At 43.3% G+C, this 17,022-nt stretch overlaps 1 protein-coding gene across 1 annotated transcript in view; it reads left to right on the plus strand.

Annotated features, from left to right (window-relative positions):
• HS3ST4 (heparan sulfate-glucosamine 3-sulfotransferase 4) overlaps positions 1-16,240 on the plus strand; it is a 429,862-nt gene extending 413,622 nt beyond the window's left edge. The window contains exon 3 of the mRNA XM_021672326.2: positions 14,180-16,240. Within this exon, the coding sequence (XP_021528001.1) occupies positions 14,180-14,816 (637 nt within the window). The 3' untranslated portion in view covers positions 14,817-16,240. The remainder of the gene's footprint in view (positions 1-14,179) is intronic.
• Positions 16,241-17,022: the final 782 nt, after the last annotated feature.

The following is a 17,022-nucleotide window of genomic DNA, read 5'->3' on the forward strand; positions in this document are numbered from 1 at the left end:
TGAGTGCAGCCCTTTTGATCCTGATAAAACATGCTCTGATATGGGTCTTGCTTGTGACTGGAATCTTGTAAAATCATTGTATAAAATGGGAATTTTATATGATGAGGAAACAGGATCGAAGTAGTTAAGGAGGTCTTCCAGAGTTATTTAGAGAGAGGATGGCAGAGCCGGGATCCCAGGGACAGACAGTGACTGAGTCAGCTGTGGCAGCTTGAGGGATATTCATCCAAGTAGGTAAAAGAGCTTAGGAGGCACAGCTACAAGCAGCCAATAAGTGATGCTCTGGGCATGCGACTAGTGGAGCCTCCATCAGAAGAATACGGTAGTATCTTGAAAGGCAGGTGGAACAAAGCAAAGGGTGGTCCAGGAGAAGGCAAGACCTTAATGAAAACCTGGCAGATTGGCAGTCACCTTCATAGAGTAGGGACTTTATTGCTCTGAGGCTCAGAATTGCGATGGTCGATGCTGTTTGAGGCTGCAGGATTCAGACATGCGTAAGGGTGACAGACTCAGTAACAGCAAATAGGGCTTGGATCAGCAGCAGGATGCAGGTGAGAAGGAAGGCAGGCTGGCAGCATCCCCCAGGCAGTGGTGAGCTGGCTCACAGCTCGGAGTGGAGCGTGAGATGGGGAGACCTGGAGCACAGGCTTCCCGGGAGGAGCCCTCTGTCACCGCTGTCTGTTCAACTGTGAGCACGAATGCCTGTGCAGACATGCTGAGACCTCTGTAATCATCATTTAATTGTTGCACCTGCCCTTTGAAATGCTGAGACCGAGGAAAGAAAGCACAACAAAATAGCTAACAGACATTGGTGTGTGAGATTCTTCAGAGTGGCATTCTTTGAATGTTTATGAATAAAGTGTCAGTGAAGTACACTCCAGCTGGGACCCCCAGTCAGGGTCAGGTGAAATTTGTTCCATAATCTTGTTAATTCACAATCGGACAAAATGTTGTCTTAGAACCTCTGGAATGAGATGGTGCAATCACAAAACAGAAAGGGGTAGGGAGAGAGTTGCCAGGATGAGGACAGTGATGGAAGCTGAGGTTGTAGGCAGGCAATGGTTTCGATTTTAGACCTGTGCTATCCAACCTGTGGACTTAAGGATTATTGCAAGGGACCTCCACATCCCTGTGGATACCAAGCATTGAGCATAAACTAAGTAAAAAAAATCGCATATCAACACGCTCACACATATACATGCACACATGCGATAACTTTTCAAACATGTAGATTCAGTGATGATTCCAGCACAAATGCATTTTAAGGGATTATTGAATTCATAGTCACTGTCCATATATGCTTTCTAAATCAAATATGGAAGAGTTTCATTGTGTCATATGGTGGCCTATTGGTATTAAAAACCAATGGTTTTAAAAACCAATCATATTGATGTTAAAAACCAATGATCACATTGAAAACAGTATGACAGAAAGAAAAGCAATGCCTACAATTTGTGCTGTTTGAAGCATGGGCCCAATGGAATGACCAAGCCCTGCCCAGCAGTGAGGCTTCCCAAATGCTTGGGAAACTCAGGTGGTGAGAAAGAGATTTCTAATAATTCACTAGGATATATGCCACACTGAAGTCATTTGGTGACTGGGTTGTATCAATGTCCATTTGAGAGGTGGGTTTCTGTGAATCAGAGCCATCCTTTACATAAAGGTGCATCTATGATGCAACTAGTAACAGTCACATAGATTAAGAATTTGAACAGGGCTGGGTGCAACTGCTCACGCCTGAAATCCCAGCACTTTCAGAGGCTGAGGCGGGCAGATCACCTGAGGTTAGGAGTTCGAAACCAGCCTGACCGACACGTAAAACCCTATCTCTACAAAAAATACAAAAATTAGCTGGGCATGGTGGCAAGCGCCTATAATCCCAGCTACTAAGGAGGCTAAGGCAGGAGAATTGCTTGAACCTGGGAGGCGGAGTTGCAGTGAGCTGAGATCATGCCATTGCACTCCAGCCTGGACAACAGAGTGAAACTCCATCTCAAAAAAAAAAAAAAAAAAAGGATTTGAGCAGGGCTCTTTTCCATCATCTACTGAGCAGATAGGGCTGTTTGCATCTACTACCGGCACCACTATGCTAGCAGTGATAACATGAGGGAGCATTACCAAGACTTTCTCCGTGCCAAGATGCCTGATACCTTTTCTGAGGAACAAAAAAGAGATGTTATTATCCCCATTTGACAGAGGACAAAACTGAGGATCAAAGACAAAAATGAGTCACTCAAAGCAAGTGTGGTTCAGAGCTAGAACCCAGAGACTCAACCCTTCCTTAGCCACACACCTCTGTCAAGATGATGATGCAGCTGGCCAGCTTCCAAAAGAGGCATTTGTGGGCTCTGGAATTCAGTTGACCCTTGGCCAGCGATTCCCACCCTGAAAGTCTTTGACCACTGTGAGTCCTAAGACATAAGGAGAGACCTCTCCAACAATTTGTACTATTTCAGAAAGTGAAAATTTCTTTTTTAATACTTTTTATTTCAATAGCTTTGGGGTACAGGTGGTTTTTTGTTGCATGAATAAGCTCTTTAGTGGTGATTTCTGAGATATTAGTGCACCCATCACCTGAGCAGTATATGCTATGCTCAATATGTACTCTTTTATTCCTCACGCCCCTGTCCAAGTCTTTCCCACTAAGTCCTCAAAGGCCATTATTCATCGTTATGCCTTTGTACCTTTGTAGCTTAGTTCTCACTTATAAGTGAGAACATAACGATATTTGGTTTTCCATTCCTGCTCCTGAGTTACTTCACTTGAGTAATGATCTCCAGCTCCATTGAAGTTTCAATGAAAGACATTATTTTGTTCCTTTTTATGGCTGCATAGTATTCCATGGTGGATATATTCCATATTTACTATTTTAGGAAATGAAAACTTCTTAAGGGTAAGGTCTTGCTCTTTTTTTTTTTTTTTTTTTTTTTGGAATTTTGCTCATTTTACCCAGGCTGGAATGCAATGGTACGATCTCGGTTCACTGCACCTTCCGCCTCCCAGGTTCAAGCAAATTCTTCTGCCTCCCTAGTAGCTGGGATTACAGGCATGCACCACCACGCCCGGCTAATTTTGTATTTTTAGTAGAGATGGGTTTCTCCATGTTGGTCAGGCTGGTCTCAAACTCCCGACCTCAGGTGATGCACCTGCCTAGGCCTCTGAAAGAGCTGGAATTTCAAGCGTGAGCCACTGTGCCCAGCCACTCTTTGTTTCATCTTGTAATACTAGCGCAGTGCCTGCCATGCTATAGTTGCTAAATCAATGAACAGACGAAGAGTTCTTTTTCTCTGTTGTTTTCTTTTTTTCGTCTTTCTCTCTAAGCTAAAATTTACTTCAGTATAGTGACCTTGGTTTTCCTTTAAGAAACACTAATAAGCAATTATATATAGTTCTGATATATAAAATAAATTTTTAAAATTGTAATTACTTGAATAAGTAAAGTGGGTTCCAAAACTCAGATCCCATGAAAGAAAATGTACTTAGTACAAGAGAACAGTATGGAAATCTGTTAAGAGCATGGGAGAGAAGGCTTTCAACCCTCTTTGATAGACTTCTGTGTTCTCATGAGGTATTCAGACATGCTAACAACCCCCGTGCACTCTTCTGAGCACCAGAGAAAGTGCTAACAACCCCTACGCACTCATCTGTGCACCAGAGAAAGTGCTACGTGCCCTGCATCCACCAAGCCAGATTTTCCTTGGAGCCTGATCCGAGAATATAGTTATGGGGGCCTTCTATTACATGTGACCAGCTCCTGACTATTGAGGGAGTGAAAACACTATTAGAGTTGATGAGGAACTATGACATCCTCTTTATCTTCATTTGAGAGAGTAAGAGCTATCTTTGAAAAGCTATGAGCCTACCTGCTATAGAGGTGGAAATGGCCTGAAAAGGGCCTTTCTCTTTTCTTATTTTTATTTGTCTTATGTCTCTGGACACAGAGTAAGAAGAATTTGCCTCATGGCATAGGCAGTGTCCTTAACTTCTGATCCTTTGAGATGAAGTCCATCCAAAAGCCGTTTATTATGCTTGGGTGTACTCAGAAAAGCATCACGAACATCATTTGTTGAAATAGTTCTCCAAGTGGCATCTATTCTCAGATTTTCTCTCTTCCTCTTTCTGGTTGGCAGCTCTTCCGATAGTCTGCTCTCTCACCTTACTTGTTTATGATGATAGCTTCAGCAATTCATCAGTATTGTTTTTGTTTTAGCACAGAAGTCTCCAAACTTTTTGGCACCATGGGCCAGTTTTGTGGCCACCAATAGGGTTAGGGTGGGGATGGTTTCAGGATGAAACTGTTCCACCTCAGATCATCAGGCAGTAGTTAGAGTCTCATAAGGAGCATGCAGCCTGGATCCCTTGCTTGCACAGATCGCGATGAGTTCACGCTCCTATGAGAAGCTAATGATGTTGCTGATCTGACTGGAGGTGGACTCAGGCAGTAATGCTCACTGACCCAGAACTCACCTCCTGCTGTGCAGCCCAGTTCCTAGCAGGCCACCCACTAGCACTGGTCTGCAGTCCATTGGCTGGGGACCTCTGCTTTCATAGAATCATCAGGAAAAGCATGGAGATAATTCAGTTCTTTCTTCACATTATACCCAGAGAGGCAGTCAAGCCTTCAGGTCTAATGTCTACATCAAGCCCTCTATGTCCTTAGTCCCACGGTCTTCCTGTTCATCCACTCCCTCCTAAGCTCCTTCACTCTTCACCTGGCTGGGACAGAAATAGAGTCCAAGGCTTGAGCACTCACAGTCGTCCTCGGTTTTCTTATCTTTTGGACATTCTGCTATACCTGCTGGGCACACACCTGTAAATGTATACCTGGCTCCTGAACGCTGAGTAGATATCAGTTCAAATTATAATTTCCAACTTTAGCTGGGCACTCAGTGTATGTTGATAGTTATCTTCTGTAGGACAGATAAACTACTCCTTAGTTCTTAGGTTTCAAGAAAGGTTCTTATGTTCTAAATCGAATTAAACGTGACTTGAAACCCATGTTGTTATTTTGAACAGAAGTCCTTTCCCAGTCATCATTCAGACCCATCTCTGACGTCTCTTGTGGCACAATCCAGGGTTATAAGAGAGTATCCCTCATCTTCACTTGGTCACGTGGGGCTTGGCTTTGTTAATGGCTCCACCCACTTGGAGTCAACGTTGGCCAGAAGATCTTCAGCAACTTAGCACATAGTGCTCAGCCACACACAAATCCACACAGGAGTTTCCCCATATCCAGAGCTCTGTGTTACGCAATCTCAGATGTTCTCTGTTTCAGGAGCTGGGATGCAGGCTGCAGGTTGTCTCAGTGGTATAACCACACCCACAGTAATGACAGTTAACACTTAATATAGTGCTTGTGATGTATTAGGCAGTAAGGATAGTACACACATGAACTCATTTCATTTTTAAAACAACCTTCTTTGATAAATGTTACTATTACTATAATCCCATTTTACATATGGGAAAATCTAGGCACAGAAAAGCTAAGTAATTTGCCCAAAGCCCTACTCTAATGAAGGGCAGAGCCCTATGCAGTTTGATTAGACAAGTCTAGCCATTGGATTACACCAGTTAAACTCGTGGCTCTCAGCCGGGGGTCATGTGGATGGGAGATGTGGCAATGTCTGCAGACATCTGTGGTTGTCATGACTGGCAGGTGTCATGGCATCTGGTGGGTAGAGACCAGGGATGCTCTGACCATCTTAAAACTCACAGGACAGCCTCCACTACAAAGAATTATCCACCGCAAAATGTGGACATTGCTGAAGTTAAGAAACCCTGGGTAAGACCTAGATTTTTGAAACATGAAGCCCTCTCAGTGGGTTTGCCTAGGATGCTCTAACATCCACAAAATAGAGAAACTTCTCACCTTCTCTGGAGATAAAAATTAGCCAGACCTTGAGAATAAGGGACTAGTTACCCTCCTTGGCAATGGGAGTGTGTGATGGTGGTAGGTGGGGATGGTGATGAGTCCTCTGTCTTCCAGATGAGTCTCTGGAAGCAAAATCAAACACAAGATAATTTCTCAATAAGTCATCATAATCCATAAATTATTACTATATCATCCAGCCACATTTCGTTCCCTTTCTAGTCCCACTCCCAAGGTCCTTAAGCTCAGCAATCAACCCTACTCTTGTGTCATTGGGAAAATCAAAGCCATTAAGCAGGGTCCTGACCATGTCTCTACTGCCATGCCTTAAGATCTGGTGAACTTCCATGTCTGGGCCAGTCGCAGTGGCTCACGCGAGTAATCTCAGGACTTTGGGAGGCCAAGGCAGGAGGATTGCCTGAAACCAGAAGTTTGAGACCAGCCTGGGCAACATAGTGAGACTCTTACTCCAAACAGAACAAAACAAAAAGCATTCATGTTTGTTGTTATCAGGGATTCTTTCCCAGAGTAAGAATGTTGACTGGACCCTCATTTCTCTACCTGAAGTCACTTCTCTGTCTCCTCCTCCTACCTCTAGTTCCACTCTGGACCTTCTTCTCCTTTGTCACATTGAATGGGGTTAAGAAGCGCAGGCTCTGCCGGGTTTCAGATCCCAACACTGCCACAAATAAACTGCATGATCTTGGGCAAGGCACTTAACTTCTCTGAGCCTCAGATTATTCACTAATATCATGGGGAATAATGAATATCTACCTTCTCAGCCTACTTCTGTAGGGCTATTGCTACTACAACCTCAGTGCAGTATCTCTGACAAAACTAAACCTTCTGGCACAAACTTTAAAACAAGTATGCTTGAGACCTCGGTTTGAAAAATTTCTCCTAATGTATGGTCATGCATTATTTAAGCCTGGGATGCATCCTTCATTTTTTTTCTCAGTATTTCAGTTTTTTGTGGATCTTCCAAGCCCAGCTCCGCTTTCCCCTTCTCCTCCCATTCTTCCTTTTATCTTTATTTCTCCTCCTTTTCCCTTTTAGTCTCCTTCATCCTTCGCTCCTTCTCTTCCTCCTTTCCTCGTCTCTGTCCCATTCCTTTCTGTCTCCTCTCTTTTGTAGGCATGTGGCAATGCAGCTGAGATTTGGCACGTGCCATTCTGTTTGATGGGACAGCAAAGATGTCCAATCTGAAGCACAGATCACTTTACTAAATGGGATATGCAGGTCTTTTCCTTCAAAAACATACAGTCTATTGAAGGGCAGGGAACATGCCTGCTTGATCATCAACATATACCTCATAGCTGGTATATAATAAGCACTAATCAATACTCAATGGAATTAATGGGAATATCTATTAACCCGACCCTCTTGTTGCAAAGCAATTTGAGGTCCAGGGAGGGAAAGTCTCTGTTCTGACTTGATACAGCAAGTTAGCTATTTAGTCAGAACCATAACTCAGGATTCCTTCTTTCTTGGGTGCAATTTTGCTGAAAGCCCTAGAGCCTCACGGCCATATGTACAGCTCCTGTTCTTGGGTTTCTATTTAAGAATGTGGTCACCAAATTGTGTGACCTGCCCTCAGGATTTCAGAATTCATGAATTTTGGTTTGAAAAGCACAATGAACTTTCCAGTATAACTAGGCAGGGCAAGGTCCCGGCTATGCATCCCTGGACAAGGTTCTTTGTCTTTCTGACTCCCAGTTATTTCATCTCTATGATGGACTCAGTGAATTGTATGGTACTTGTGAGACTTAACCAGGACAATAGGTGAAATTGGCAAGTAAGCAGTTGCTCCATTGAAATTTAAGTGAGTTTCTTTCTTCTGTGCAGGGGAACTGGCCCTGCTTCACCCCATGCCCTTGCTCTACCCACCATCCTCTTGGGTTCCTCATCAGGGCTCAGAAAATATTGCTAATTTATGCACCATTTGTTCCACTGGATAATGCATTTGTGAAAATGTAAGATTCCCACACACCTCTAATTCAGGCAAGCTAAAGGCAAGCTGTGCTCCTGACCCTTCCAGAGAGAATGGGCACTTTATATCTAATACGGGTGATTGCTTTCTCCCTCGACATTCATGATGGTATCCATTTGCTTCAATTGAGGAGGCCCTGGAGAGAGATATCACAAATTGAATGATGTAGCTTGATCTGGCAAGAATTTCTAGGGATTCTGGTCTGGGTTTCTGTAACTCCCAGTGGTAAGTCAGGGATAGCTCAGCTTTGCAGCACACATAATGTGCTCCTTTTAAGATTCAATTTTGCCACCAAGAAGCAGAGTGACCTTGGGCCAGTCATGTAACCTTGCTGAGGTTTTATAGTTTTGGTTAAGCATTGTCAGGCAGTAGCCAAGAGCTTTAGCTATGGTGTCAGACAGACTTGGGATTGAATTCTGACTCCACCTCTTGTGGCTTTTGGTAAATTAATCCATCTCACTGGGTCTCAGTTTCCTGATCCCTAAAGTGGGGGTTATAATAAAACCTTATTTAAAGAGTTGTTTCAAAAATTAATAACTACTGCATTGAGAATTTACTATATGAGAGTCACTCTTGTAGATGTTAACTCACTTCATCCTCTCAGACTCCCCCATGAGAAGGGCACTATTAGTGTGATGCCTGGTTTTCAAATAATGAAATAGACCCATATTACTTAAGTAATTTGCCCAGGATCACACAGGCAATCAGTGGATGCAAACTTGGTAAGTCTAGCTCCTGGAGTCTCTGCTCTTAATTACTGGGCTGGTGAGTCTACTTTCTGAAAATGCTTAGGGAAATTGGCTTCAGAATTTGAACTCTCAGCCTCAGAACATAGCAGGGAGTGAGTGCTCAATGAATGGCTGTGCTCAGTCGCTCAGTCTAGATTGTGTATTAACTATTGTTACCATTGTTTCCTATGAGGACCCCAGAGGGTGACCTGCATTCAAAAGTGGCTGTGCTCCAGGAACTCACAGTGAGCCATCATCGCACCACTGTATTCAAGTCTGGGCAACAAAGTGAGACCCTAACTCTTTACAAAAAACAATTGAGTTGTTCTTAGCAAAGCACTAGGACCAGGAGAGTGCAGTGGGGACAGGGTGAGTGAGTTGGAGAGTGTCTTATAAACATTTGGGGCTGTGAGAGCAGATGTGTGATCTTGTGGAATGATTCTCGCTTCAGGACTGTGTGTTGACGCTGATGTCACGGCTGCTCTGAGCGCCCAAGATACTGTTAACGAGCTGTGCCAAGCCCAGATGCAGTGTTTTCTCACCATATGGTCCATGCTGAAGTGCATGGTCTTTCAGACAAGGATGGGAGGAAACTCAGAAACGCTGAACCCCATGCGTAGAACACCTGCTTAGATGAGGCATGTCCTGCCAACTGCCCCCAGTTCTCCTGACTTCCAGGGACCATGTATTCATTGGAATGTCATTTGTTTTTCATCCAATAACCACAAATAGTAATGGAGTAGCCAGTATGTGTCAGACACTACGTTTGGCACTGGGGATGCAAAGGTGAATGAAACTTTGCCTATGGCCCCCAAAGAACTGAGACTAGCCATGAAGGACATGGAAGCAAACCGTATTATAATATTATTGTGAGCTCTGTAATGCAGTTAGTTAACAAGGATTCTGGAAATTAAAAGAACTTCAAGAACATCTTTGTAATGGAATAAAACAAATTTTTTTTTGCGCACCTAGCATCTGAACACCTTTCCTTTTTGAGAGAACTCCCAACAAAGGCAAAGGGCAGTCGCATCTTTTTCCAGCACAGGTGAAGAGGGCAGACATTCTTCTCCCTACTCTCTGGCAGGTGGAACGTGAGCATGTGACATAGATGTCCACTTCTTATCTGGATCTCCCTTGGATTTCAGCCTCCGGTATCAACATGATTACTCAGTCCCTCCACCTGGGCATAGAGGAGATATCTCATATTACAAGTCTGAGATCAGACATGGTATCTTCCCCTAAAAGCCGCCCTGTTCCCAGTAGTGTCCATGTCAGTAAACCATGCTACCATGTAGCCACTGGTGCAGGCCAACAATCTTGGTGTCATATGTGATGCTCCTCTTTCTCTTGCACATACCTCCCACCCATCATTAAGGACTGCTGGACTTATGTTAAAATCTATTCCTATGCTGAGCTCTTTTTCCAGGTTGCCCTCTCCACCTACACTCAGGCTCCTACCATTTCTCTCTTTCTCTCCTAAAATGGTCTCTTAGCAGATTACTTTCCCTCTACCTCTGCCACACTCCTATATTTTCTCAACTAAGTTGCCAGAAAAGAGAAAAATAAGTGTAAATTGTATCATCTTCTGCATGATATTCTTCTGTGGCTTCTCATCACATAAGGAAAACAATTCCGGTATCTTTCCCATGGCCCATGAGGCCCATGGTCTATTCCCTGTCCATCTCCCTGACCCTATTTTCTGACTTTCTTACCTTTGCTCACTCCCCTCCAGCATTACTGGCTTTCTTTCCATTCCTCAAGCACACCAAGATATGAGAACATGAGTATATTGAACTGTCAGATGCAGTTGAAATGAACTTACTTAAAACCTAGAAGAGAGAAGAAAAATTGAGAGCAAAAGTGCCTGAAAGGTTGGAAGGGAGTAAGATCCAAAGCCCAGGTTAGCAGGGGGTTTGGTCCTATCCACAGGTGAGATGCCTCCTCTAATCTTACAGGAAGAGGGAGACCAGCATGGTTTGGAAGTAGTTACTGGATTGGAGCCCCAGGTGAGAGCCCTGGTGAGGAGATGAAGGTGGAAAAAAGGAAGATTAGGGCATCAAAACCTATCACAACAAAAACCTAGCATTAGGACTGGCCCACACTTAGGAGTGGAGATAAATGGCTTGTCATTCACCCATCTATTCACTCAACAGATAGGCATTGAGAACCTGTTATTTGCCAGGACCTGGTATTAGGCACTGATCCTGATGTTGAATTATTCTCTCTCAGCCACTCAACTTAGAAACGAAATACACACTTAGTGAGACCTTGGAACATATCTTTAGCTTCTGGTCCTGTTTCCTTCTCTGTAAAACTGGAGTGATAATGATGCCTGCTCTGTTGATTTAAGTAGTTCGTTATGTGAGGCTATAAAAGCTCTTTATGTTTCAGCTGTGGGAGCTAGACTGGTAGCTTACTAGAGTAAGGGACTGCATCAGTTTTGCTTACTGTTACATTACCCATAAGTAATTATTTATGGAATGAAGGAATGAATGACTATAACTGATTCAGAATCAATTTGAGGAAAGGGAACTTTGTCTTTTATAGATTTTGAGCAAGTACTGGATATCTTCTTACTGACAAAATAACTGGATAACTCATGCCACATTGGTTGAATAGTGGCTCAATGAGATAGTCTTCCCATGTGTGCCCTAAATCCAGAAACTCTCCTAAAGTATATACTTTGCAAATTCATGGGTAGCATGATGGTCAAAGCCATTTAGGTTCCTCTGCTCCCCTCTACCATCTCCAAAGCCTTCTGCAATGCCTTCTCTTACTTCCTTTTGTGGTAAGCACTGAGCCAGGCACACATCTGCTCTCCTACATCTACCAGCTGATAACATTGGGTACCATTTTATAACAGATGCATCAGATAAAATACTCAAGATTCACAAAGATCTTGACAGGTTGTTAATCAGCTGAAGTAAAGGAGACGAATCTGAATGGGCCTTAATGCAAAGACAAGCATTGAGGGCTAAGAAGGGAAAGGTGAAGAATGGATGGAAAGGAAAGCCGAGCAGCTGCGCCCACGCTAAAGAAAAATGTGACAATATAAACACACAAAAATACATCAGAGGAACTAAAATCTGGAAAAAAAACATGTAAAAATAGCTATTTTCAGGTGATGTGTTTTTGCATCAAGATTTATCCGATATTTTTATAATATGATATGAGTTGCATAATAAAACAAGGGACTATAACTCTCCACTTGAAATAAAAATAAGTTGTCAGTGTATTTCCTATACTCAGGCTGAACTAGTGGTAGTTCCCTTGCTGGACACCAGCCTCCAGATCAGGAAGTGTAACTGATGATATTGGCATGAATTACAGTGTCCTTTTTTCTAGATCAGTTTCTTAGTTCCCATGTTTTTCAGCCTTTTCCATTTGGTCAAATGAAGTATTTTTTTTCCCCTTGTCCTTTTGTAAGAATTCCTGTAAGAATAAACCTGATTTTGGCCAGCTGGCTTAAGTTAAAAAGAATTCTGACCCTGAATGGGCATGATCCTAATTGATTTGCCTGCATTATGACATTCAATCTTCATTACAATCCCATGAGGCATGGCCTTTTATTAACCCTATTTTCTCTGATGAAAAATTAAGGCTCAGAATGGGTTAAGTAACTTCATCAAGGTAGCATGGGTAATCGGAATTCTTATTCAGGCAAATTCGATTCCCAGGGGCTGTTTCTTAGCCTTGTTCCTCCAAATTAGACAAATTGATCTGGTGAGAACCAAACAGACACACACATAAAGACATTCAAACCACTTTGAAGAATATGTCACTCTAAGATGAGCATGGTGTTTATGGCCAGGGCTATGGCTTTGATCTGAAAACACCACGCTGCCCAACCATTACACCCTAACAACATCCAGCTCTTTGTGAATTTCTCTATGAGGCAAATTCCTCTTGCCTCATAAAAGTGCTTGCTGAGAAAGCTCAAAACCCAGTTGCAATTAATTATTGACAGAGCATGTGAATTAGAGATAAAAGAAAAGTCATTCTTTCTCTACACATGCGATAGTAAATAAATTTAATTATGGTAGGAGAAGCTAGGGGATCTTCGTCTGTATTAAGTTTTATTAGCTAAGACATTTAAAAGCGTGTCATCATAACAAAGAGGTCTTGTGTAATCCTAAATGTACCACTTTGGTGCAAGGCTCAGAAGTGAATAGACTTAATGGAGCACATGGTGGCAGATGGCCTGCTGTACTGACAGGTATTGAACAGGTTTATCGTCAATTAACTTTGGTCTACATATGCCTATAGCAAATTGACTGTATAACAGCATCCTAAGCTTCATTTTAGCATTGATAAGCCTGCCACACTCAGATTAGGGGAAAATGGCATCGAACCCCTTTAATATTAATATCTTGGAGCTCCCAAATAAGATAAGGCCATTCTGGAAGCAAACTTGGATGGAGGGATGGGAGTGGAGGAGCAACCTTAGCAAGGGAACTAAGAGATACAGACCCTGGTATGGGATCTGTCAGTGGCTCGCTGGGCAATTCTAAGAGCAGAGAAAGAATAAAATTCCATATATTGAACCAGACCTATGCTAGATCTTTCATCTTATACGTTGTTTTACTCTCAACCAAATTTGAGGTAAGTTTTAGGATTTTACAAACGAGGATAATAAGCCTCAAAGATGTAATTCAATTTGCTGAGATCACAAAGCCTGTCTGATTTCCATGTTTATTCCCCGCCCCTGGGCTTCAGTTTTCTCATTTGCACAATAATGCCTTGGATCAAGTTGAGGATCAGCACATTCTTTCTTAAAGGAACAAAGAGTAAATACATCAGGCCCTTTAGGCCTTATGGTCTCTGTCCGACCTCCTCAGCTCTGCTGTTTTAGTGTAAAAGCAGCCTAGATGGATATGTAAATGAACGAATGTGGCTGTGTTCCAATGGAAGTGGATCTAGAAACATTGGAATTTGAATTCTATATAATTTTCATGCATCATAAAATGTTTTATTATTATCATTTTGGTTTTCCCCGCCCCACAACGATTCAGAGATTACAAATCATTCTTAGCCGTGAGTTATACGAAAACAGAAGGCAGGAGGTAGTTTGTCAATCCTGGACTCGGTAAGCTTTGAGGTCTTGTTGAGCTCAAAGATTTTTCTAAAAACTACTACAACATTAATAATGTCCTTAATTTATTGAGCTCTTACATATGCCGGCTTCACTGCTCAATGCTTTCTGAGCATTATCTCCCTTAATCCTTCTACTACAGTGTGAAGTCGGTGCTTTCATTATCTCCATTTCAGAGATTATACAACTAATATGTAGAGAAATCAAGGGTGTATCTCGGTTACACGTAACTGGTAAGAGGTAGAACAGCCGTTTAAACCCGGGGATATAAGGTTCCCAGGAGAGAATGCAAATGCTTTATGTCGCCTTTTCTGATAATACGCAGTCAAGATAAGATAAAACTATAGTTGGGACACATAGGTAAGAAGAACTTCCGAGTGTTTATCAATTTTATTGGGTGGTTCCGAACTAGGTTGTTTATACCACACATTTTGTACAAAGAAGTTACAATATTTCCGGATAGGAATAACCATTCTCTTCCTTTTTCCTCCCTCTCCTAGAAATGTGATGCCCAAGACTCTGGATGGGCAAATAACCATGGAGAAGACTCCAAGTTACTTTGTGACAAATGAGGCTCCCAAGCGAATTCACTCCATGGCCAAGGACATCAAACTGATTGTGGTGGTGAGAAATCCCGTGACCAGGGCCATCTCTGACTACACGCAGACACTGTCAAAGAAACCCGAGATCCCCACCTTTGAGGTGCTCGCCTTCAAAAACCGGACCCTTGGGCTGATAGACGCTTCCTGGAGTGCCATTCGAATAGGGATCTATGCTCTGCACCTGGAAAACTGGCTCCAGTATTTCCCCCTCTCACAGATCCTCTTTGTCAGTGGTGAGCGACTCATTGTGGACCCCGCCGGGGAAATGGCCAAAGTACAGGATTTTCTAGGCCTCAAACGTGTTGTGACTGAGAAGCATTTCTATTTCAACAAAACCAAGGGGTTCCCTTGCCTAAAGAAGCCAGAAGACAGCAGTGCCCCGAGGTGCTTAGGCAAGAGCAAAGGTCGGACTCACCCTCGCATTGACCCAGATGTCATCCACAGACTGAGGAAATTCTACAAACCCTTCAACATGATGTTTTACCAAATGACTGGTCAAGATTTTCAGTGGGAACAGGACGAGGGTGATAAATGAGGCTAGAGAGGCAGAGGAAGGCTAGTGAATGGCTGAGGAGGCTCCTTGCCAGAGTCCTTGAATACCCCAGCTTCTGCAGCTTCACTTACTGGAGTGCCAAGTAGATCTCCTCCTCCTTCATGCAGCCCGGATTGCCTCTAGTGTTGTTAGTCGAGGCAAGCAGGTGGATCCCACGGCATCCCCATGGAGGAACCAGGCCCATCTGGGCAGCAGCATCTGGTTGACCAGATGGCCACCAGGATCTGCTGTTAATTCTTCTCTTCTGCTAGTTAATCTAGCCTGAAGACAGAGGATAAATAGCTGTCAATGTCAGAGACAGTGCTATTAATGTTTATGTAAATGACAAAAAAGGTCTACTTTATGGGGGTTCTCCCTTTAGTTTGGGGAGCCAGGGTTCTAGCCCTGTATCTGTTATGGGCACCTGCTGTCTAAACTTCTGCCTGGGCTTCTCTCCAGAATGCACTTTGTGGCTGAGTGCTCCAGGACTCCTAGGGAGCAAGGCCCTCCCTCTAAGGGTTTCTAGTCTTCTCTTTAAAGGCCTCATCCCACAACCCCTGACTTCCTCCCTCCCCACATCGTGAAGGCAGAGGCATGCATGTTCCTCACCAAAAACACACACCCACACACACAAAACAAACAAAAAGGAAAATAAAAGCTGACGCCCCTCGAAGCCTTCTTTCCAAGAGCCCTCTAAATGGGGTTGGGTCTCGCTTTTCATGAGTATCCTGGGTTGTGGAGAAGCTTAGCATATGCCCTTGTGCTCAGATCAGGCCCACTGGGCTGCTCTAAGAGTAGGGTAATTGTAGCCGAGGTCAGAGCTCTGAGGTTGGCAGAGACGAGTGGCCACATCTGGGGGTAAAAGAAGAAATCGTGTCCTCTTGGTGGGATGTTGCCTTACCTGAAGACCATCTCTCCCAAGCACTATGGTTTTGAGGCATGTTAACGGGGTGGACTCTGTCCCCTAGGGTCCCCAGAAGGGCAAAGACCAGAGAGTTGACACGTCTGTTATTAGGAATAACCCTTAGCCATGTAGTGGGGAGAGGAGCAGTCACAATTCTATTTGCCCCCCACCACCTCCTCAGGCTTCATATTCTTTATTTAGAAATGGCAGAGTGGGGTAGTGGCAAGAGGGCTGAGTCCATTCATCAGATCCAGTTTTTGGGGTTTGGAGGTGAGCAAGGGCTGTCTGCAGACACCCCCATCAAGGGCTGCTGAATGAAGTGTCCCTTCCCATTAGTTTGATTCAACTAAAAAGCCCCATTTGACATAAAGCACTTGTTCACAAATCTCCAAAACCAGAAATTGTTCTAGTAAAACTGGAAATTTGTATGAGTGGGGGGAGTTAAATCTGTTCAGCTGTTATTAAACTGTCATTTCTCCCGCTAAATGAAAACCGTGTTGTTATAAAGCTTAATGCAACCTGATTAAGTTTCAATGGTGTGTTTATGTTGATCACCTCCACCCTTACCCCTACCCTGGAATGGCAGAAGCATCCACTCTCTGGGATGGCCAGAAAGTCCCAGATTCAAGAATCTTCAGAAGGTTCTGTCTGCAAGGTACAATGAATCTTGCAATAGTACAAAGCAAGTGGGTTCTAAAAGTGATGCAGCTTTTCTTAACTAATCCCAGCAAGGAATGGACCAATAAGCCAGATTCATAAACAGACTTACAAATAATGTTTCCAAATAATAAAGCAGTTATTGAGCTGAAGGCAACAACTATGCCTGCACTATCAACGTAAAAGAAGAAACAGATCAAAATGCAGACATATACATTTGAAGGAAGAAAATGCACACTTATTTAGAAGGGCAAACCGTCCGACTCATGGAGTGGGGTTGCCTTCATAAGCAGAGCAAGGAGTGAGTTTCAGCCCTCACCACCCATCAGAGTCAGCCATGGAATCTGTTCAAGCTACAGCTTCCAGAGCTCTGTTTCAGACCTGTTAATGAATCAGAAACTCTAAGGTGAGGCTCAGGAATTCATCCTTTCAAAAATATTCTTAGGGAAGCTGAAACGGAAAGCAACTGGAGGAAAAGCCTTGTCTGTGTATTTCTTTGCCTCCTCTCCCTCCCTCCTACCTACTTTTATGCTTTTTCTTTTTTGGGAATTATTTCCAAGAGAGGTGACCTCCACAGTGTTATGGCTTCCCTGCAGAAACATGTGCCTTTTTGGAGTTCAATGGGAAGAAGGTTAACTGTTGCCCATA

This window comes from Aotus nancymaae, unplaced genomic scaffold (assembly GCF_030222135.1).
Source record: "Aotus nancymaae isolate 86718 unplaced genomic scaffold, 86718_ANA_hifiasm-v0.15.2.pri h1tg000049l, whole genome shotgun sequence".
Lineage (NCBI taxonomy): Eukaryota > Metazoa > Chordata > Mammalia > Primates > Aotidae > Aotus > Aotus nancymaae.